This window comes from Mustela lutreola, chromosome 10 (genome assembly GCF_030435805.1).
Source record: "Mustela lutreola isolate mMusLut2 chromosome 10, mMusLut2.pri, whole genome shotgun sequence".
NCBI lineage: Eukaryota > Metazoa > Chordata > Mammalia > Carnivora > Mustelidae > Mustela > Mustela lutreola.
In genome coordinates this window covers 109,783,946-109,806,243 of record NC_081299.1, presented here as the reverse complement: position 1 = coordinate 109,806,243, position 22,298 = coordinate 109,783,946, and the positions used below count along the sequence as shown (strand labels likewise).

At 48.7% G+C, this 22,298-nt stretch overlaps 2 protein-coding genes across 5 annotated transcripts; one reads left to right on the top strand and one right to left on the bottom strand.

The window, feature by feature from the left end:
• The first annotated feature begins 10,141 nt into the window (after positions 1-10,141).
• CA14 (carbonic anhydrase 14) lies at positions 10,142-17,105 on the top strand. 4 transcript variants are annotated; one of them, XM_059136109.1, is made up of 12 exons: positions 10,142-10,450; positions 10,687-10,787; positions 12,867-12,887; positions 13,774-13,953; positions 14,317-14,459; positions 14,685-14,780; positions 14,962-15,028; positions 15,190-15,347; positions 15,448-15,568; positions 15,814-15,834; positions 15,950-16,034; positions 16,153-17,105. In XM_059136109.1, exons 2-12 carry the CDS (start codon positions 10,733-10,735, stop codon positions 16,214-16,216), a joined length of 1,011 nt encoding a protein of 336 aa, XP_058992092.1. In that variant the 5' UTR covers positions 10,142-10,450; positions 10,687-10,732; the 3' UTR covers positions 16,217-17,105. The 4 variants fall into 4 exon arrangements, with proteins under 4 accessions (XP_058992092.1, XP_058992091.1, XP_058992093.1 ...); XM_059136108.1 differs by having other exon boundaries at positions 10,142-10,787; XM_059136110.1 differs by lacking the exon at positions 12,867-12,887 and having other exon boundaries at positions 10,142-10,787.
• A 396-nt stretch (positions 17,106-17,501) lies between these two features.
• APH1A (aph-1 homolog A, gamma-secretase subunit) lies at positions 17,502-20,716 on the bottom strand. The gene is made up of 7 exons (XM_059136104.1): positions 20,356-20,716; positions 19,631-19,801; positions 19,377-19,450; positions 19,018-19,140; positions 18,737-18,864; positions 18,160-18,283; positions 17,502-17,826 (listed from the first exon to the last, which is right to left on the bottom strand). Exons 1-7 carry the CDS (start codon positions 20,697-20,699, stop codon positions 17,762-17,764), a joined length of 1,029 nt encoding a protein of 342 aa, XP_058992087.1. The 5' UTR covers positions 20,700-20,716; the 3' UTR covers positions 17,502-17,761.
• Between the last annotated feature and the right edge of the window lie 1,582 nt (positions 20,717-22,298).

Genomic DNA, 22,298 nt, shown 5'->3' with positions numbered 1-22,298 from the left:
CTTATTACTGTATACATATAAGTTCTTCATTCTTTAAAAAAAAAATTTTTTTTCATTCTTTAAAATTTGGGGAGGTAGTTTCTTCTAAGGTAAGGGAGGTAGTTTGGGAGGTAGTTTCTTCTACACCCAAAATCAAGTGGGTGGCTCTGTTCTATTCACCAGTCTAATATATATATATTTTTTTTTTCTTTGTTCCCCCTTTCTTCTCTCCCTGGTTTTGGATCTCCTTTGATTTGGTTAGCGCACATTTTTCTGGGGTCTTTGCCACCCTTTTAGTATTTCATTCCCTCGTTCATATATTCTTATCTGAATAAAATGACAAGGTGGAAAAACTCACCACCAAAAAAAGAACAAGAGGCCGTAATGATGGCTAGGGACCTAATCAATACAGACATTGGCAATATGTCAGAACTAGAGTTCAGAACAATGATTCTCAAGGTGCTAGCTGGGTTCGAAAAAGGCATGGAAGATGTTAGAGGAACACTTTCTGGAGAAATAAGAGAACTAAAATCTAACCAAGTAGAAATCAAAAAAGCTATTAATGAGGTGCAATAAAAAATGGAGGCTCGAGGCGCCTGGGTGGCTCAGTGCGTTAAGCCACTGCCTTCGGCTCAGGTCATGATCTCAGGGTTGTGGGATCGAGTCCCACATTGGGCTCTCTGCTCAGTGGGGAGCCTGCTTCCCTCTCTCTCTCTGCCTGCCTCTGTCTACTTGTGATCTCTCTCTGTCAAATAAATAAATAAAATCTTTAAAAAAAAAATGGAGGCTCTTGAGTGCCTGGGTGGCTGAGTGGGTTAAAGCCTCTGCCTTTGGCTCAGGTCATGATCTCAGGGTCCTGGGATCAAGCCCCGCATCAGGCTGTCTGTTCAGCGGGGAACCTGCTTCCTCCTCTCTCTCTACCTGCTTCTCTGCCTACTTGTGATCTTGGTCTGTCAAATAAATAAATAAAATCTTTTTTTAAAAAAATGGAGGCTCTTACTGCTAGGACAAATGAGGCAGAAGAGAGAATAAGTGATATAGAAGACCAAGTGATGGAGAATAAAGAAGCTGAGCAAAAGAGAGACAAACAACTACTGGACCCCGAGGGGAGAATTTGAGAGATAAGTGATACCATAAAGTGAAATATTAGAAAAATTGGGATTCCAGAAGAAGAGAAAAGAGAGGGGCAGAAGATATATAGGAGCGAATTATAGTAGAGAATTTCCCTAATATGGCAAAGGGAACAAGCATCAAAATCCAGGAGGCACAGAGAAACCCCTCAAAATCAATAAATATAGGTCCACACACAGCATCCAATAATAAAACTTACAAGTCTTAATGACAAAGAAAAAATCCTGAAAGCAGCTTGGGACAAGAAGTCTGTAACATACAATGGTCGAAATATTATTTTGGCAGCAGACTTATCCACAGAGACCTGGCAAGCCAGAAAGAACTGGCATGATATATTCAGAGCACTAAATGAGAAAAATATGCAGCCAAGAATAGTATAACCAGCTAGACTATCATTGAAAATAGAAGGAGAGATAAAAAGCTTCCAGGACAAACAAAAATTGAAAGAATCTGCAACCACAAATAAGCCCTACAGGAAATATTGAAAGGGGTCCTAAAAACAAAGAGAGAACCTAAAAGTAGTATATCAGAAAGGAATACAGGGACACCTGGGTGGCTCAGTTGGTTGGGCAGCTGCCTTCGGCTCAGGTCATGATCCCATCGTCCTGGGATCGAGTCCCACATCGGGCTCCTTGCTCCGCAGGGAGCCTGCTTCTCCCTCTGACTCTGCCTGCCAGTCTGTCTGCCTGTGCTCGCTCTCGCTCTCTCTCTCTCTGACAAATAAATAAATAAATAAAATCTTAAAAAAAAAAAAAGATTAGAAAGGAATACAGACACTATACAGTAACAGTCACCTTACAGGTAATAAATACAATGGCACTAAATTCATATCTTTCAATAATTACCCTGCATGTAAATGGGCTAAATGCCCCAATCAAAAGACACACGGTACCAGAATGGATAAAACCCAAAATTCATCAATATGCTGTCTGCAAGAAACTCACTTTAGACCCAAAGACACCTCCAGATTTAAAGTGAGGGGGTGGAAAAAAATTTACCATGCTAATGGACATCAAAAGAAAGCTGGGGTAGCAATCCTTACATCAGATAAATTAGATTTTTTTAAAGATTTTATTTATTTATTTGACAGACAGAGATCACAAGTAGGCAGAGAGGCAGGCAGAGAGAGAGAGGAGGAAGCAGGCTCCCCGCTGAGCAGAGAGCCTGATGCGGGGCTCAATCCCAGGACTCCGAGATCATGACCTGAGCCGAAGGCAGAGGCTTTAATCCACTGAGCTACCCAGGCGCCCCCAGATAAATTAGATTTTAAGCCAAAGACTATAATAAGAGATGAGGGTGGACACTATATCATACTTAAAAGAGTCTGTCCAACAAGAAGCTCTAACAATTCTAAATAACAATTTTAAATATCTATGCCCCTAACATGGGAGCAGCCAACTATATAAACCAATTAATAACAGGGAAATACAAAGCAAAACCACAATGAGATACCACCTCACACCAGTCAGAATGGCTAAAATTAACAAGTCAGGAAATGATAGATGTTGGTGAGGATGTGGAGGAAGAGGAACCCTCCTACTCTGTTGGTGGGAATACAAGCTGGTAAAACCACTCTGGAAAACAGCATGGAGGTTCCTCAAAAAGTTGAAAATGGAGCTTTCCTACAACCCAGGAATCACACTACTGGGTATTTACCCTAAAGATATAAATGTAGTGATCCAAAGGGACGTCTGCACCCAAATGTTTATAACAGCAGTGTCCACAATAGTGAAACTATAGAAAGAACCTAAATGTCCATCAACAGATAAATGGATAAAGAAGATGTGAGACGCGTGCGCGCGCGCGCGCGCGCGCACACACACACACACACACACACACACACACACACATAATGGAATACTATACAACCATCAAAAGAAATGAAATCTTGTCATTTGCAACAACATGGATGGAAATACAGGGTATTATGCTGAGTGAAATAAGTCAATCAGAGAAAAACAATTATCATATGATTTCCCTAGATATAAGGAATTTCAGAGGCAGAGTAGGGGGTTAGAAAAAATGAAACAAGATGGGATCTGGAGGGAAACAAACCATAAGAGACTCTTAATCTCACAAAACAAACTGAAGGTTGCTGGGGGCAGGGCGATATAGAGAGGGTGGCTAGGTTATGGACATTGGGGAGGGTATGTGCTATGGTGAGTGCTGTGAAGTGTGTAAGCCTGACAATTCACAGACCTGTATCCCTGGGGCTAATAATACATTATATGTTAATAAAAATAATTAATGAAAAAAGAAAATGATTATAAAATACATATTAACACGGTTATTTTTTTTTTCTGAAAGATTTTATTTATTTATTTGACAGAGACACAGCAAGAGAGGGAACAGTAGTAGTAGGGGGAGTGGAGGAGAGAGAAAGGCTTCCCACTGAGCAGGGAGTCCAGACAGGAAGCCCAACTCAGGGCTTGATCTCAGAGCTCTGGGATCATGACCTGAGCTGAAGGCATACTTTTAGTGACTGAACCATCCAGGTGCCCCCTACATGGTTATTTCTAATTGAAGTAATTTCTAGCTGAAGGAATAGGACAAAGTGATATTACTTTTTTTCCTACTTTCCCTAAATTCATCAGGTACTACTTGTATAATTAAAAAATAATAAAGAGGGGCGCTTGGGCGGCTTAGTGGGTTAGGGCCTCTGCCCTTGGCTCGGGTTGTAGTCCTGGGATCGAGCCCCTTGTCGGGCTCTCTGCTCAGCAGGGAGCCCGCTTTCCCCCTCTCTCTCTCTGTCAAGTAAATAAATAAAATCTTTTAAAAATAATAATAATAATAAAGAATTAATAATAATTAAAAAGGGGGCGCCTGGGTGGCTCAGTGGATTAAGGCCTCTGCCTTCAGCTCAGGTCATGATCCCAGGGTCCTGGGATCGAGCCCTGCATTGGGTTCTCTGCTCGGCAGGGAACCTGCTTCCTCCTCTCTCTCTCTGCCTGCCTCTCTGCCTACTTCTGATCTCTGTCTGTCAAATAAATAAATAAAATCTAAAATAATAATAATAATAATAATAAAATAAAATCTTTAAAAAATAAAAATTTTAGGGGCACCTGGGTGGCTCAGTGGTTAAAGCCTCTGCCTTCGGCTCAGTTCATGAACCCAGGGTCCTGGGATCGAGCCTCACATCGGGCTCTCTGCTCAGCGGGGAGCCTGCCTCCTCCTCTCTCTCTCTTTCTGCCTGCCTCTCTGCCTACTTATGGTCTGTCTGTCAAATAAAAAAATTAAAAAAAATTTTAAAAATAATAATAATAATTAAAAGGAAAAGTGACAAGCCATTGCTAAGATCCAATGTTTTCTACCATTCTAGAGCCAGCTCTTAGTAATTATTTCCTTTGTTTTTATTTGTTTATTTTTTTAAGTAGGCTGCATGCCCAGTGTGGAGTCCAAAGTGGGCTTGAGGGACACCCGAGTGGCTCAGATGTTTAAGAGTCTGCCTTCAGCTCAGGTCATGATCCCTGGGTCCTGGAATCAAACCCTATGTGGGGCTCCTTGCTTGAGGGGGAGTCTGCTTCTCCCTCTGCCTGTTTTTTCCCCTGCTTGTGCTCTCCTTCTCTCTCTCTCTCTCATAGAATCTAAACAAAAAAGAAAGAAGGAAGGAAGGGAGGGAGGGAGGGAGGGAGGAAGGGGAAGACGAAAAAGTGGTTCCTGGGTGGCTCAATTTGTTAAAGGTCTGCCTTTGGTTCAGGTCCTGATCCCAGGGTCCTGGGATTCATTCAGCCCCGCATCCTGGTCTTTGCTCAGCGGGGAGCCTGCTTCTCCCTCTCCCTCTGCCTGCCACTCCCCCACTTGTGCTCTCTCTCTTTCTCTCTCTGTCAAATAAATAAATAAAATCTTCTAAAAATTAAAAAAAAAAATGAAAATCCACAAAGTGAGGCTTGAACTCACGACCCCAAAATCAAGATCTGAGCTGAGATTTAGTCTGAGGCTTAACCAACTGAACCACCCAAGGGTCCCCCGTTTTTGTTTCTTTTTTAAGGAGGAAAAAGTCAATTTTTCCCAATGTGAATGGATTTATAACCACCCTGTGAAAGTACTACTTAATTAAAATATATGTAATACCCGAAATAATAAGTGCATTTGATAGTAGAACAGTAGAAAGAATATAGAATCTATGAGCTCATTAATAGCTGCATTCCACTTTTGGAGATGTTCCTTAAAAATTACTTGAAGTTGGGGCACCTGAGTGGCTCAGTGGGTTAAGCCTCTGCCTTCGGCTCAGGTCATGATCTCAGGGTCCTGGGATTGAGTCCCAAATAGGGCTCCCTGCTCAGCAGGGGGCCTGCTTCCCTTTCCCCTCTCTCTGCCTGCCTCTCTGCCTACTTTTGATCTCTGTCTGTCAAATAAATAAATAAAGTCGTTTTTTTTAAAAATTACTTGAAGGTTAAAAAAAAAAAAAAAAAAAGATTTGTTGGGTTTTGGACTTCCTTCTTCCAGCAATGCCTCCTCAGCTACTACAGGGAACTAACTGAGGCAGGAGCAACAGCCAGAACCAGAAATGTCCTCTATTAAAAAAAAAAAAAAAAAAAAAACCTCTATTTTCCTTAAAGGTTTTTGGTATTGTTCTTTAAAGCATTTTAACATGCTTTGAGTGAGGGGTCAGTCAGAACCTGATTCTTTGTCCCAGAAATATTTCTATATGACTTCAGCCAAGTCACTTAACCTTTTAAGACTCACGTCCTTTTATTTTTTTTAAGATGTTCTTTATTTATTTTGACAGAGACAGAGAGATCACAAGTAGGCAGAGAGGCAGGTGGTGGGGGTGGGGGGGCGGGGGAAGAGCAGGCTCCCCACTGAGCAGAAAGCCGGATGCGGGGCTCCATCTTAGGACCCTGAGATCATGACTTGAGCCAAAGGCAGTAGCTTAACCCACTGAGCCACCAAGGCGCCCCTAGACTCCTGTCCCTTTCAAAAATGTGTTACTTTTTGATGAAAGTTACAAGATTTCAAGGGCACCTGGGTGGTTCAGTGGGTTAAGCATCTGCTTTCAGCTCAGGTCATGATCTCAGGGTCCTGGGATGGAGCCCCGCATGGGGCTCCCTGCTCAGTGGGGAGTCTGCTTCTCCCTCTCTCTCTGCCTGCCTACTTGTGATCTCTCTCTCTCAAATAAATGAAATCCTGAAAAAAAAAATTACAAGATTTCAGGTCTGTCTTCTGTCTACAGTAGTCTCACATTGCATTTGTTGGGCAATGTGAACTGGAAAGCTGAGAAAATGATCCAGAATTTTGACCACCCCTCTCCCAAATAACTTTGACTTTAATTCTTTTTTTCTCTGACTTCAATTCTTGAAATTCTTGTGTTTGCTTAAGGGGCTTCAGTACTCAAGTGTTAGAAGACAAGCATGTGATAATAAATGTGATCATCTACCAAATTAGAATATCTCTGCGTCTACATTATTTCATGGCACAAAGTTACTTGCTCTTTTATGAAATTGGATTCCATCTAATTGTCTCCTCATTGGTTCCCTTTTCTCAATAATTAGTTACCAACTGTATTGCTTGAGTAAGTTCTTGTGTTGGTCATTCTCCTTTCTTTTTGCTTTTATTATTATTATTTTTTAATTTATTTGTTAGAGAGCATGAGGGGTAGGGAGAAGCAGGCTTGAGCAGGGAGCCCGATGCAGGGCTGGACCCCAGGACCCTGAGATCAGGACACAAGCTGAAGGCAGACCCTAGGTGACTGAGCCACCAGGCACCCCTCCTTTCTTTTTGATTAGCCTCCCTCCCACACTGAACTCTTATATACCCACCACACAAACTCAGAGGGCTTAGTGGGCTCCTGTAAGGTGTTTTAGACTATTTAGGACATTTATTGAGCTTAAATATCTTTTTTTTTTTTTTAGGATTTTACTTATTTATCTGACAGAGAGAGAGAAAGAGTACGCATAAGCATGGGGAGCAGGAGTCAGAGGCGCCCCTAAATATCCTTTTTATTTATTATTTTTTTAATATTTTATTTATTTATTTGACAGACAGATCACAATTAGGCAGAGAAGCAGGCAGAGAGAGAGGAGGAAGAAGGCTTCCGCTGAGCGGGGCCCAATGCAGGGTTCCATGCGGGGCTCCATTCGGGGCTCAATCCCAGGACCCCCGGGATCATGACCTGAGCCAAAGGCAGAGGCTTTAACCCACTGAGCCACCCAGGCGCCCCCTAAATATCTTTTTTAAAAGGACTTCTTAATAGGATGCCTGGCTGGATCATTTGAAAGAGCATGACCCTCTTGATCTCGGGGGTTGTAAGTTGGAAACCCACATGAGGTGTAGAGGTCATTTAAGTAAAAAAATTAATAATAAAATAAAAAGGACCTTTTAAGAAAGAACAAACCAAAAAGTTGGACACTTGATTCTCTGACCTGCTCACATTTCAACTGCTTTTGAAAGGACAGGAGATGGCGCCAGAAGGCAGTGGAACGCCTTTGTGTTTAGCCAAGTCGGGCTAAAAATTGTGCTGGAGAAGTAGGAATTAAAACAGAAGAGCCAGAGTTTGAGTAGCTACTGAGGTGAAGGGAGTGGGACGTGGGAAGGCATTTTGTTTTGTTTTAACGTATAAAGGTCCTCTTAACACATACTCCAAATTAGCTTGGTGCAACAGAAATATCATAGTGGAGCCAAAGATCAAAATAAGGACAAGTTCCCTGAGGTCAGTGCTTGTCTCCTTTCTCCCTCCCACCCAGAAACCTTTGTCCGCTTAGGAAAGGACTTTGTCCGCTTAGGAAGCACCAGGGCCTGGAAAGGCTGCTCACTTAGAAGTGGGAAACTGCTGGTTTGGGGTTGGACATTTTTGTGAAACAATGTTTATTCCTGTAAGCAAAAATCCCAAGTCCCACCAGCAGCAAAACACTTCCCTGAAACAATCACACACACACACACTTTAATTAAAATTTTAGAATTTAGGGGCACCTGGGTGGCTCAGTTGGTTGGGCCTCTGCCTTCTGCGCAGATCATGATCTCCCTCCTGGGATCCATCCCACATCAGGCTCTCTGCTCTTCCCGGGAGGCTGCTTCCCCCCGCCCCCACCACCTGCCTCTCTACCTACTTGTGATCTCTCTCTGTGTGTCAAAATAAATAAATAAACTCATTAATTAATTAATTCTTGGTTTTATTTATTTTTTTTAGATAAACCTTTTTTTTGTTTGTTTTTTTCAAATTTATTTGTCAGAGAGAGAGTGCGCAAGCACAGGCAGACAGAGAGGCAGGCAGAGTCAGAGGGAGAAGCAGTCTCCCTGCTGAGCAAGGAGTCCGACGTGGGACTCGATCCCAGGACGCTGGGATCATGATCTGAGCCGAAGGCAGCTGCTTAACCAACTGAGCCACCCAGGCGACCCCATTTTATTTTTTTTTTTCAAGATTTTATTTATTTATTTGACAGAGATCACAAGTAGGCAGAGAGGCAGGCAGAGAGGGGGGGGGGGGGGACAGGTCCCTTGCCAAGCAGAGAGCCCGATGGAGGGCTCGATTCCAGGACCCTGGGATCTTGACCTGAGCGGAAGGCAGAGGCTTTAACACACTGAGCCACCCAGGTGCCCCTAATTCTTGGTTTTTAAAAAATTCCTGAGACAACCAGGAGGTGGCGCCTACAGGTTTAGGGGAAGCTGAATTAGAATTTCAGCTTCTGGAAGGGAACTCTGACCTGGCTAGGTCATTCTGTCCAGGCCCACTCTTTACCCCCAGGAAATAAATGTCTCCACTTTTCTTCTTTTCTGTTTCTGTATTTCTCTCTATTAACTATCCTGATTCCCAAGATGTCTAGTTTACACTTTATGCCTTGTACTCTTCTTAGACGAGAGGGGTGGGGCTTTGGGGGAACCTCAAAATATAAACTGCACTTTGGAAGGGAAAAAATAATTCTGAGGGTGATGATGAGAAAACGAAGGAAACTATATCTGCCTAATAGTTTTGCATCGCAGATCAATGAGGGTGGGGGTGCCAGGAAGGCATGGTGGCTCCTGCCTGGGCAGGCACTGATGAGCCAGGCGCATGCATTATTCTGTTCATTTGGCTTTTCTCCTGCTCCCTTATTTAGCTTCTGCTCCCTTTGTTTTGGCTATTTCTTGCTCCTTGGCGGAGGGACCAGCGCAGAGGGAGCTCAAATGGGCACATCCTCAGGCGGGTGACTCTGGCGAAGGGCGCGGAGGAGAAAGAGGTCTCAGTGCCTGGCTGGAAATTATTTCACATTCTCTAATGGGGGATTTAGGATGTACATTCCGATCGGGATTTCCAGTCCCGTGGGGAAACAGGCACCAGCCCACATTCCTGAGACCCAGCAGCCGCCATGCTCTACACATCCAGCTCCCAGTGGTAGATTTCACTCAGTCCCACAGGTCGGGCCCCTTGGCTCTTTGTTGAGCGGGAGGGAAGACCCTGGGCCCCACTTCCAACTAGATCACATGGTCTCTCAGCTCCCTCCCCTCCCTTTCTCTAAAGTCCGCCTTTTTTTTTTTTTTTTTTTTTACGGTGGTAATGATTGTTTCAGAGGTCTCACCCATCTCTCCTCCTGCCCTGGTCTCCCTGCCAAGGGTCAGTGTCCTCTTCAATGACAAAAGCCGCCCTAGATCTGGGCTCCCTGGGGAGGGAGGTGGCTGGGTCTGGCAGTTGGAGCCGCTGTCTCTCCATGGTGCTGCTGCAGCCCCTCCCCCGCTGGGCACACAAATGGGCTTTATACAGCAAACAAAACCACCCCCCCAACCCAGGCCACACAGGCACGTGGACCCAGGCCTCACCGTGGGAAGGGGGTGGTGACAGGCGCATTAAGAGATCGCTCCAAACAAGTTCTCTTGCCTCACTTCTCTTCTTTATTTTCCACAAGCTGGGTTTTAGCCCTGGACTTCCTACCCTTCACCTGCACCCTGGGTCTCCAACTCCTATCTTGGAACTCTGGACTCTCCATTCCGAGGCAGATCCGCTTCTGCAGGGGACAGGGAGCAGGGCTTCCCGCCCTCTGCCCCAGGCCACCCAGAGGAGTTGCTCCTCCGAAAAGCCAGACAGACGGGAATGAGAGCACAGTGTCCCCCTCAGGGGCCTGGACTGGACCCCCAAGCCCTCCTTCCATGCCCCAGGCCTGCTCTAGGGGACACCCACCTGGCCAGTGCCCATGAGAAGAGCAGAGGAAGGAAGAGCTAAACCCCAGCTGCGCTCCTGAGCCAGGGCCAGGGCTCCCCGTGAACCGGCTGCACGCTCCAGCTCCGCATGCCTAATAGGCTATTTAAGGAGCTGTTCGCCAGCAACCCAGGCAGCACCCCACCACCACCACGTACACTCATCCAGAGCCACCTTAAAAGCGGGAGGCAATTGTGAAGTCACCGGCCAGCAAGTGGAGTGAAGACTGTAGAGGTAGATTAAATAAGAGAGAGAGGAAGCGAGACATTTGTCCCAGGGATCCCAAACCCTACGCTATCCTGAAAACCAAATCCCCTGGAAGCCCACAGAGACACAGAGACAGCTAGAGAAAAAGAGATAAATAAAATCAGCTCAGCTCCAAGAAACTCCTCTCTCACTCTTTCCCGCTCTGTCCCTCCCTCCCTCTCTGTCGTCCCCCCCCCCCACCCCCGTTTCTTGGCCAACCCTAGCCCTCTATTCCCCAAACTCCCAGTACCTGCTTCTTCCGGGGATACCATGTTGTTCTTCACTCTCCTGCTGGAGGTGATTTGGATCCTGGCTGCTGAAGGGGGTAGGTACATCTGGATATCTGTGTGTCTGACTGTGCTGATGTCCAAATGCTGCCAGGTTTACTTAATGGAGTGGGGGGGAGCGGAGAGGGGGCGGAAGAGGGAGAGATATAAAAGGAAGACTAGGAGCTTGAATAATAATGGACTCCGGGATGTGGGAGAAGAGAGAGGAGTGGGGAAAAGAGCACTTTCCTTCTTTCCCTTTTGCCTATCCAGCCTTGCTGTTTGTGGGGATGGGGGAGGGTTGGGGAGCTAGCTGGGGAACAGGATGTGGACACACACTGCAGGAATCTCCTTGCAAGCTACAGATTCTCTCCGCACTCTTTCCTGCACTGCCCTAGTCCCAGGCAACCCTCCTGGGCCTTCTTTATTTCTGATCTCCCTCAACTGAGGGAGCCAAGGAGGTAGGGCGTAAAAAAATAGAGAGGACTGATGGGGGTGGGGGGATACCCTTGCGCCTCCTAACTAACTTAGACCCTGATCCTCACTCATGAACCTCATGGCCAATGTCCATGCTTGATTCTATGGAGCCTTCCCAGTATCTCCCTGAAAGCAGTAGCAATAATAGCATTGTTGGGCCTTTACAGCCTACAAAGGATTTTCAGAAGCTCCCAGGAGATAAGGAGAACAGGCCTCAGGGCTCCCAAGAGAGTCCCCAGGACCCCTACCCCCTCATTTTTGTGTTACCTATGCCTAGCACAGTAGCGGTACACAGTAAGTGTGTAATTAAGATCCCTTGAAGGAGCAGGGTGAGGGCAAGGGCCTGGAGAGCAGAAGAGGACTGCAGGGAGGATGAAGGAGTGAGGGGCCGCCAAATGGAGAGTTGGAAAGTACATCTGAGGGAAAAGAAAAAACCAGGGAAAGAAGAGGAAGAGGTGAAGAACCAGCAGGTCGAGGATTTGGCGGGAGGGGAAAGGCAAGGCTGTGAGCCTGCCGCAGACTGAATGCGGAATTCAAGTTAACCGAGAGTCCCATGGAGCTGGTGAGGGAGAGGCTGCCTCCAGCCCTGCCCCTTGGGCTGCCTTTCAGAGTTGTCTGAACCAGGGGATGGGTGAGAAAAGAGCCCAAGGATGAGATCCAGGATGTCTCAGAAGTCTGAGGAATTTGAGGGAGTGAGAGAGATCGGAAGGAATTTAGGATGTTTTTCCCCCAGAGCTTGAATTTGAACTAGAATGGGAATAAAAGAGAGAAAACCTGGGGGAAAGCCTTCCTTTTCCCCGCTGAAGCCCTTTGGCCCTGGGTGAGAACTGGACCAGAAGCACCCCCTACCCCCACCTCAGGCTTTCGGCCTGAGATAGGACTGCACGGGAGCCTGGCATGTGACCCAGTTGGCAGCTCTCTGTTCCGCACACAATGCCTCACTTTCAGCCTGTGTCTGCCAGCCTGGCTGCCAGTGCCCACCCACGACCACCCTCAACGTGGCGTGGACCTGCCCCGACTCCCACCTTCCCTAGCCATCTGGGGATCTAGAGAGCCGAGGCTCCTGGTAATGGGCAAAGTTTCCTTTAGAGCTCCTGGGACACGAAGGACTTGAATGTTAATTCACAGCCAAGGGCCTCGCCTCAGGCCAGGACGGACGGGGTGCTTCAAACCCAATGAATAACGGCTCTTCTCCCCTGGGGAGCAGCATCCGTCCTCCGCCCCCCCACCCCAAGCCTCCTTCCCCGCACACAACCTTCCTCCCCTCCCACTCCCCAGTTCTAGTCTCTCTCTTCCAAATCCTCTGTCCACACCCTCACCTCACCCTAATCTTCTAAGTGTCGGACTGGCTTGGCTCTGGCGGGAGCTAAGGGAGGGCGGGGCAAGCTGTACTTTTGGATCGGGGTTAATTTTAGTCTCCGGGCTCTACCTATTCCTTTCTCCTCCCCCCTCTGCTCAGCAAGCTCCCTAGCCGCGGGGCTGGTGATTTTAAATAGGGCCCCCGACCTTTCCGGCGAGGTGTCCGGTTTCAGGGCTTCCTTCGAGAAGTGCTCTGGGAGGAGGGTGGGGAAAGAAGAGAGGGAGAAGAGAGGGAGGTGGGGCGGCGCAGTGTCCGCGGGAGGGAGAGGGCTGGCGGCCACCCTACTCTCTCTGCCTTGCAGGTCAACACTGGACATACGAGGGTGAGAGCAGAACCCAGGGCCTTCCGCTACCCCTTTCGCACTGGGAACTCTTCACCTGCCGGGAAGACTTCTTTCGAGTGGGTGGGGAGTTGCCTTTAGCTTCCGACCCCAGCTTCTCCCTCCCCCAGACCCCCAGGCCCTACCTTTTACATATATGACTCCTAGACCCGGTTCTGTCAAATCCCACACCTCCGGATTCAGCAGAAAGGCCAGTGATGTCCTCAGTCAGTGTGTGTGGGGATGAGGGAGCTGGAGTGGAGAGGAAACCAGGTAGGGAAAGGAACACTGATCTTAGCTGCCCATCCACCACTTCTTGGCGCCTTTTCTGACCTCAGAGATCCTACTTAATCTGGAATCGAGACAGAGCCTGAGGTCCATCCAGGAGGCTGGCAGGATAGTTGGTGACCCTGACAGAGGTGGACTCAATTCCTTTGAATTTCTGACTAATAAGCAAATTCCAGAGTCAATGCAAAGTCCTGTGTGAGAGCGAAAAGAAGGAACGGAATCCCCAGGCCACTTCCTGGGGGGACCCCAAGAATCATTCATCATTCTAGGATCATTTTATTTCCCTAGCTTTCCTGCTTTGGCTCTAGTCCCACCTTTCCAGGCATGCAGGTTTTCTATCCATCCCTTTTCCTTTCATTCAGCTTTCTTGTCCCCAAACTACAGGTAAGTAAAAGCCACTACTCTTATCTATCAGACAAGCGGGGGAATCATCACTGTCTCAGGGAAGGTGAAGGGTGCTGCTGCATCAAGTCCACCAGGGACCCCTTCCTCACATAGCCCTACACCTGGGGTCTTCACCAAAGGTTGGGGTGGGAGGGGGTTCCTGAAGGGTGGCTGGGGCTTGGAAGGCAGGACAAATGACCATGGTAATCTCCACCAGGCCCACATGGTCAAGACCACTGGCCAGCCTCTTACCCTGAATGTGGAAGCAATGCCCAATCCCCCATCAATATCCAGACAGACAGTGTGACTTTCGATCCTGAGTTACGTCCCCTGCAGCCCCATGGATATGACCAGCCTAGCACTGAGCCTTTGGACCTGCACAATAATGGCCACACAGGTAAAAAGCCCAGGCTCCACGGAGGGATAAACTCCAGTTCCAATCTTAGGAGTCAGGGAAAAGAAGCATTTGCCTAGCTTCTAAATTCTCAGAAGGCTTCATCTACAAATCTGGAGGTACGAAAGCCAAAGGTGGGGAGTGAATGTTTACAATCAGGGTGGATTTAGCATCATAACCTCAACTTGATCCTCACTGAGAAAGGGAAAGATATGCTAGGAAAGCGGTGGTAGGAAGGACTGGGTGCCACTGGGGAACGGAGGTAGAAAAGGCTGGCCCGAGTCTCCTAAGAAACAGTGGCATCAGAGGGGTATGAATGTCTCCACACTCCTCCCCCAACCCTAGCTTGCTCTCCTGTCATCACAGTGCAACTCTCTCTGCCCTCTACCATGTATCTGGAGGGACTTCCCCGAAAATATGTAGCTGCCCAGCTCCACCTGCACTGGGGCAAGACAGGATCACTGGGTGGATCAGAGCACCAGATCAACAGTGAAGCCACCGCTGCTGAGGTACCGGGGAGCAAAGCATGGACTGGGACATAGCGACGGGCATGGTTGGTGCCAGGGAAAGGAAGAATCTGGAAACTGGGGAAAGTCATACTTGGAGAATAAGGCCAACCTTCGTGGGACAGGTTTAGGGCACTCTGGAGGTGGTGGTGGTGGCTAGGGTCAAAGCATTTGGGAAGGGGTAATGGAGAAACATTAAATGACTTAATTCTCTCTCCCCTCCCTCAGCTCCACATTGTACATTATGATTCTGATTCCTATGACAGCTTGAGTGAGGCTGCTCCAAAGCCCCAGGGGCTGGCTGTCTTGGGCATCCTCATTGAGGTCAGTGGCCCCCCAGACCCTCCCAGGTTTCTCTCCAATCTCTCTACACCCTCCAGTCCTATTCTCCCCATGTCTATTGCTACTTTCCCTAGGCTAGTCAGCAACCCACTCTGTCAATTTATTCTATATGTGAACATCATACTTCAAACGGGGACTCATTCCAAACTCTCTCCCTTTCCAGGTGGGTGAGACCAAGAATCCAGTTTATGAACACATTCTGAGTCACTTGCATGAAATTAGGCATAAAGGTGAGCCTGTGAGATTGGACCTCAGGGGTACTTGCCCAAAAAGGCCTATGAGGTCTAGGATGACAATGAGTTAGGGGCCAGAGGTTTTGCTTCTGGGAGCTCTATCTAGGTAAGCTGGGGTACAGTGAGGGAAAGAGGAGTCCTAGTCTGTTCTCCTCTAGATCAGAAGACTTTGGTGCCTCCCTTCAACGTGGGAGAGTTGCTCCCCCCACGGCGGGACCAGTTCTTTCGCTACAACGGCTCACTCACCACACCCCCCTGCTATCAGAGTGTGCTGTGGACAGTCTTCAACCAAAGGGCTCAGATCTCGGTGGAACAGGTGAGTCGTGGAGAGGTGAGGCAGCAGGAACATAACCTCAGACCCTATCCTGCTCCACATAATAACAATTCTCCCCTCAACCCACCCTTCTACTCCTCAGCTGAAAGAGCTTCAGGAGACGTTGTTTTCCACGGAAGAGGAGCCCTCTAAGCTCCTGGTACAGAACTACCGAGCCCCCCAGCCTCTCAATCAGCGAACAGTCTCTGCGTCTTTCATCCAAGGTGACTGCACCGGGCTTGGAAAAGGAGATGGGAAATTGCGGGGCACAGCAACAGGAACTAGGGCCCCCTGGGAAGAAAAGAAAGGCTGGGAGGGAAAGGGGTTTCTAGGACTTGCTTGGACTAGGACTACCACCAGTCCCTTGAGTGCCAAGTGATGATCTCCCTCACCATGGAGGCATAGTGTGCTGCTCCCAGCTGGAATGGGGCACTCAAGTCCCACTGACCAGCGTCTTCTTCCCTTACAGTGCAATCCTCCTATACTACAGGTAAGACACCCTGAACCAAGTGGGGGCTGGGGGGGGGCACACCACAGTGAACAAGGCAAAGTCTCGGTATCTTTGTCACTCTTAGGATGACACCTTCCGTGTTTGTCTCTCTCAGGCGAAATGCTGAGTCTAGGAGTGGGAATCTTAGTTGGCTGTCTTTGCCTTCTACTGGCTGTTTATTTCATCGCTAGGAAGATCCGGTGAGGTCCTACTTTCCATTCCTTCAGTCCTTTCTTTTCTACTGAAAGCACTCTATTCTATCTGTAATCTGTTTCACCTAGGACACTAGTAATTTCCACGAACTATTCCCCCTTCCAGGAAGAAGAGGCTGGGAAATGGGAAAAGTGTGGTCTTCACCTCAGCACCAGCCACAGAGGCGTAGATCCCCTCTCCCGACCCCCAACCCCCGCCCCATTGCCAACATCATGGATGCCTTCCCCTTGTGCCAATCGGAGAGCTTCTAAAATGAGGTGCAGGGGCTGGTCAGAAAATACTCTAAGAGTAGTGGGCAGAGACACCTCCTTCCTCCAGACAGCCCCTACAGAGAGGCACAGACAGGCACTGGTTCATGGACTAAGCAGAGCCTTCGACCTCTCGAAGTGTACAGATCAGGACAACCCTATGTTGACAATGCAGATGGCAAATTGTGTTTAGCTGTGGAGGAAGTTGGGGATGTACCTCCCAAAGTCCTCCACCCCCTTACCTTTATGTCTTTTCCCCCAGATATAGGGCAGGACCTCCCCTTAGGAAAAAGAGCTGCTGCTGTTGGGGGTTTATTTTTCTTTTTTCTTTTTTTTTTTTTTTTTTGCTCAATATATCTGGAAATGAAAATTTCTAATCCCACCTCTGGTCTTCCTTTGGGGCTCTTGAGAGTGGAGGAGTTCCTTAATCCCTCAGGTGGCAGAGGTTGGCAAAGGACAGGGGAAAAGAAGCATAGGTAAATGACTCTTTTTACCCCAGTCCAGCAAGGGGAGATCTGCCTCTGGAAAATACTTAACCCAAAGTTCCTGACATGTGAGAGCGCCAGCCCAGATTTCTGTCCTCATACCAAAGCTATGCTGGAGGGAATCAGAGGTTGCCAGATAAGGCAGGAGGTTGGATAAGAGATGTGGGAGGGCAGAGGTTTCGATTAACATGTTATCCCCTCCCTTAAAAGCCAAGTTCCCCCACAATTATAAAGTCCTTTTTATTAGTCAAAATCACAATCACCTTGATTAAAAGGATGCAATATGCCATCCTCAGCAGAAAATGGTACAGTTTATAGAAAACCTCCCCACCCCCCTTCCCATCCCCCAATTAAAAACTAGAAAAAAATCTGCCCTCCTTCCCTGTGATGTCATGGTAGTCTGACTTCTCCAGTGGCATTGCAGCTCTGGAGTGGGCCAGCTCACCGCAGCACCCTCCACTTCACCTTGGGGAGGGGAGGGATGCTGGTGGTCAAGGAGGTTAAAACATTAGTTCCAGTAATACCAGTTTCCCCAAACATGCACTTCCTTCTTTTCCCCAAGGCCTGGGACAAAGAGGAAAGGTGGATAGATATAAGCCCCACCATGAGGAGCAATTTGGGGAGGAAAAATATAGTTCAAGGATGTTAGAAGAATTCCAACACACCTCTTCCCTCCCTCACTCAAAAAAGAAAAGAAGAAAGAAAGAAAGAAAAAGAAAAAGGCAGTTTGGGGTCTTTATCACACCAAAAATGGTTCCCCTCAGACCTGAGAAAAAGACCAAGACGCCCAGTCTGGGGAGGAGGTACTGGGAAACTGAGAGCTCGTCTACCCTTGAGCTTCCATTAATTTCATCTCCACAGCAACGGCTAAGCTAGGTCCCTTTTCTTGGCAACCTGCACTGTCCAGGACTGGAGATGGAGAAATACAGGGCGAGGAGATCAGGAGGGCACCCCAGGCCTAGGGGTCCCCCCCACGTTCCCTCAGTCCTCGGGTGGGATGCGCAGGGCAGAATACACCATCACCCGACTGTCTTCCTGCCGGCGGCCTGCAGAGGGGAAGGGGGGTGAGTCTTGCGCAGGGCGAGAGCAGAGCACTGACACATGGGGAGTCCTGGACAACGAGGGGGGTCCCCAAATGGTGGGGATAAGTACAGATTCAAACCCACCAGTCACTGACTGGCTGAACCCAGGCTGCTCCTGGTGAAGCCTAGAGACTAAAGGTGACAAGTGGACAAAGCAAAACCCTGAAGGTGGTGGGATGGACCGACGAGGAGACAGAATGGTGGGCAATGGACCCGGGCTAGGGCTGGGCTCAGTCATGGGCAGTGGGAAGGCAGGTGGGATCTGTCAGGCGATCAGTCCAGGTAGTCAGTCCTTACACGAGAGGCTGCGCTGGATACTTCGGAGAGAACCTCCAGCTGTGATGAAGGCCCAAAGCCCCATGGAAACAGTGACTGCATAGATGGGCAGCAGGCTAGCCTCATACCAGGGGTTCAGGAATGTCTAGGGATAGGGTAAGAGTAGAAAAGAAGTTAGTTTCTCCCTCTGCCTAATCCCCACATTCTCTTCATGCCTTTCACCTAAACCTCCCCCCACCCCAGTTGGCTCACTCAACCTTCCCCACCCCTACCCCTCCCCCATCCTTCCCTTCAGGGTACCAACATCTTATGGTTTAAGAGGACTTTTGATTTTTAGCTACCCCAGAGGTTTCTCACCCTCCTGCTCCTCTCAGCCATTTGTATTACAGTTGGACTAATCCATTCAAATTCCTCCCAGAGCATCCCCGGAGCAGGTTATACAACTGATGCTGAGGTGAGAGACTTCTAGACACTTACCTTTCTGCTGCGCCTCTCTAGGTACGTTTTAAAATGTTAAGAAGTGAGAATCTATCACCCCTCCACCCCACTCACCATTAAAGTTTTTTCTCTCTAACTCAGTCCGGTATCCCCAACTCACCAGTCCTGATGTCAGTAGGTGACTCCCAACCACCAGGCCCAAAGCCCAGTACCGTCTCCTCTCACAGGCATCAAAGAACACAACTCCCCAAAAGGTATGGAGCAGGATAATGGCTGCTGTCAGAAAGGCTGCAGGGAGGGAGATGGGGATGAGCTACATCCCTCATCTTCTCCCAGCCTCCTGAGATGTTGAGCCAAAGAGGTCTCCCAGTGAAGGCTAATAAACCAGATCAAGGCCAAGGATGGATAGGGCAGGAAGGCAAGCAGGAAAGCAGACCTTACCTGAAGTCAGGAAGTAATAGGGTGAGTCTCCATGGATGCCAACCACACCTGGCCCAAGTGCATCAGCCAAAATATTGATAACAGAGAAGACACCACTGATGATACCGAAGGAAAGACCAGAAACTGGGGGGAAGGAGGGTCTCATCAATGTTACAGATCTCTATAACCTGATTATCAGTGATCCCGCCCCATTCCCAGTGGCAATTCCCCCACACCTACTCTCCCCTCCAAACCACTTCTCCTTGGAAGTCAAGTATGAAGGAAAAGCAGCAGCCACTTAGAACACGTGGATGTTTTTTACTTCCCCGGGAGAGGGGGGGTGTCCAACTCCCTCCTCCAGTCCCTCTCCCTTGGCTCACCATAGGCCATCTGGCGGATGGAGATGGGTGATCTTCCGTCCTCACTCAGCGATGCTAACCCCTCATCTGCCTTCCTGGGATGGGGCAGGGTGGGGTGGGGTAGGGGAAATATGAGGGAGGGCAGGAATGCTCCTTTCCCTCTAACGTCCTCCCTTTAGTGCCTCCTCTTCCAAACCCACCACCCAGCATTTTACCCCACTTCTCATAGTGCAGTCCTCTGCCCTTCTCCCCTCGGAACCATCCCATCTTCTTACTTAAGCAGCTTGTAGTAGGCAAAGCGGAACACCTCCTGTAGAAGGACGGAGACCGCAGCACCAAAAATCAGGAGGCCATACTGGAGCCGGGCATCTGACCGGTCGGTCACATGGACCAAGATGAACCAGACCACAGAGGCCAAGAGCAAGGAGACCAGCCAGAAAAATGCCCTAAGGAAAGACAAGGGCAATCAGGTCAGGGTAGGAAGAGCCAGAGAAATCAAGGAGGTGGAACCAATCAAGGCTGCAGCATGGAAAGTGGAAGTTAGACTTCCGGATGGTCAGAGAGACTGGGAGGAGATAGGATCGGTGTCTCCACCAAGGTAGTCATGTAGGGATCTGGACGCAGGGGAAGGGATAGAAATCTGATTAATGAGTCTTCAGAGCGATGGAAGCCAGAATGTACACGCGCAGTAGCGAGAGGTATCCGTTCCTGGATCCTCCCGGAGGCCGCCGGAGGTCAGCACAACCCCCTCACGAGTCTTGGCCTTGGGCCTCCTCTGACGTCGTCGGGAGGAGTATAGGAGGAATCTGTGCAATCCCTGGAAGGCGGAAACCAACTGCGGGAAAGGGCAAATCATCTACACCCCTGACTCGACGCTTTCCAATCTTCACCTCCGACTTGACTCCCCCAACTCAGGCTCCCAAGCTTGCCCAGCCCCTTCCGGATCTCTCTCTCTCTCTCTCTCTGGCGCCCTCCCGCGTCTCGTCGACCCCCTACTCACCCCGCGACCAGGATGATGACGCGAAGAGGGTCCCCAGCCACAGTGATCAAGAAAAGCGCAAAGGCTGGGCCGAAAGCGACGAAAGTGCATCCGAAAAACACTGCGGCCCCCATGGCTGGGCAGCAGGGGGCGGAGTGGAAAGCCTGGCCGAGAGGGGTGGATGGGGGCAGGAAGCCAGCTGGGGAGTCCGCTTGGGGTGGCGACGCGACCCCGTGAGGGGCGCGGTGCAATGTCACCCCCGGACCCCGGGGAAGGGGAGGGGGGACACCGAAACCCCAGATATAGGTCCGCGCGACTTCCTCTACGGAAGCCGAAGAGGTAACAAACCCCTGCCGCAACCCCATGGCCACCTCCCATCCAATCCCCACCCACCGAAGGCCAATGGAGACTCGGCGGGGGCGGAGCTGCGGGAGCGGGGCAGTACTACCTGCTGGGAGTTGTAGTCCTTCTGCCCTACTGAGCCTTCGACCCGCGTTCTGGGAGTGGCTCGGCGGGTCAAAGAAGGGAGTGGGTTGGGACCGGCCTGGGTTCCTGGGTCCCGTTGGGCCTTGCCTGCGGCTTTCTTTCGTTATTTTGTAGAAGAGTGGTAGCAATTCTACGTCTTCATGAAGAGATGCAGGGGGGGCGGGGGCGGGGTGGGGGGCAGATCCTGTTGGAACCTAAAGGACAAATACAAAGAAGCACAGGATAGAGGGTGCAGGGAGATAGGGACGGGTATTGTTCTTACTTGAATGAGAGGAAATGGGCTAGAGCTACTGCCTAAGAGATGAAGGTTAGACTTAAAAGTAAGATTCTTTTAACAGGCTAGTATAGGAAACATGCAATTCAGTGGGTATATCGCTAATGAAGCCTTCATCTGTCATGACCAGTGAATCAGAAGAATAGGAGCCTGGGAAGCAATGTTAGGAAGGACGTTACCTGGCCTTTGGTGTTAAGATTCAAAGTTAAGACTGTTTGTAAAAAAGCAATTCAAGCTATGGGGTTGAAGGAAAATCACACACACACACACACACACACACACACACACACATACACATACACACACACCAGCCAAGTCATACAGTTCCTTTTAGGTCACACTTCCTCCATTTATTTTCTGAAAATGAACCTCAGTGGTATCTTTTCCTTAGGCTGGTGGAATGCACAGTGGCTGTGTGTATCACAGTGAGAGAAAATTAAAGTAGGAGAAGAGGGTATTGTGACCTCATTTGGATGGGGCTAGGGTCTGCCTTTAGGAAGGATATTTAGCTAAAAGAGTACCAGGACGGGAAAGTGAGGACATCTGGAAAATTGTTTTTGAGAGACTATCAAAGTATCAAAAAACCACAGAAACTGTTCAAAGGGAACCAGGCTTCCTTTCCTTCCTGGAAATGACTTATGACTTAATGCATATGGGTACATCCACATAAGCATTTTACATTTTTTTCCAGGAAATTCTTAAAAGGAGCTGAAGGAATAGGTTGTGTAGATTTACATGGAAAACACCATAATCAAGCAAATCCTCTCCCCAAAAGGCTCAGAGGATGGAAACATCCTGGCCAGTGCTCAAAACTCCAGTATGTCTTGCTTCTGAGCCTAACAGGCTGAGTCAGGGGAAGAGATAGGAGTGAGACAACTTTTCTTATCTCTCTTTAGAGCTATTACCACAGCACCTTCTGACGGAGGAGAGCAGGCACCTAAACCTGTCTTGTCCACAAGTGGTTCCACAGAGACCCTCATAGCACCTGGCTCTTAGTAGATGTTGAATAGAAACTTACCAACTTCCTCTTAAAAAACATAACGACGCTCATCCCCTTGCCAGTAGACCCTGCGTTGCCTATCGGACCAGGCCTAGCATATACGTTACTAAATGTTTCTTAGTTGAATGAAATGGAAAGGGGAAATACAAAAGCAGAGAAAACAGTGAGAGGACCCTCTATCCCTGTGGGCTGGAATAAGGGAGC

What these genes read in the sequence shown, in the direction of transcription:
- APH1A (XM_059136104.1), bottom strand. Translation starts at nt 20,699, where the DNA reads ATGGGGTTGCGGCAGGGGTTTGTTACCTCTTCGGCTTCCGTAGAGGAA. An exon ending in GCCTACTACAAGCTGCTTAA is followed by an intron (nt 19,451 to 19,630) that starts GTAAGAAGATGG and finishes GCCCCATCCCAG; the next exon opens with GAAGGCAGATGAGGGGTTAG. An exon ending in CTATTACTTCCTGACTTCAG is followed by an intron (nt 18,865 to 19,017) that starts GTAAGGTCTGCT and finishes CCCTCCCTGCAG; the next exon opens with CCTTTCTGACAGCAGCCATT.
- CA14 (XM_059136109.1), top strand. Translation starts at nt 10,733, where the DNA reads ATGTTGTTCTTCACTCTCCTGCTGGAGGTGATTTGGATCCTGGCTGCT. An exon ending in CTCTGCGTCTTTCATCCAAG is followed by an intron (nt 15,569 to 15,813) that starts GTGACTGCACCG and finishes CTTCCCTTACAG; the next exon opens with TGCAATCCTCCTATACTACA. An exon ending in TTCATCGCTAGGAAGATCCG is followed by an intron (nt 16,035 to 16,152) that starts GTGAGGTCCTAC and finishes TCCCCCTTCCAG; the next exon opens with GAAGAAGAGGCTGGGAAATG.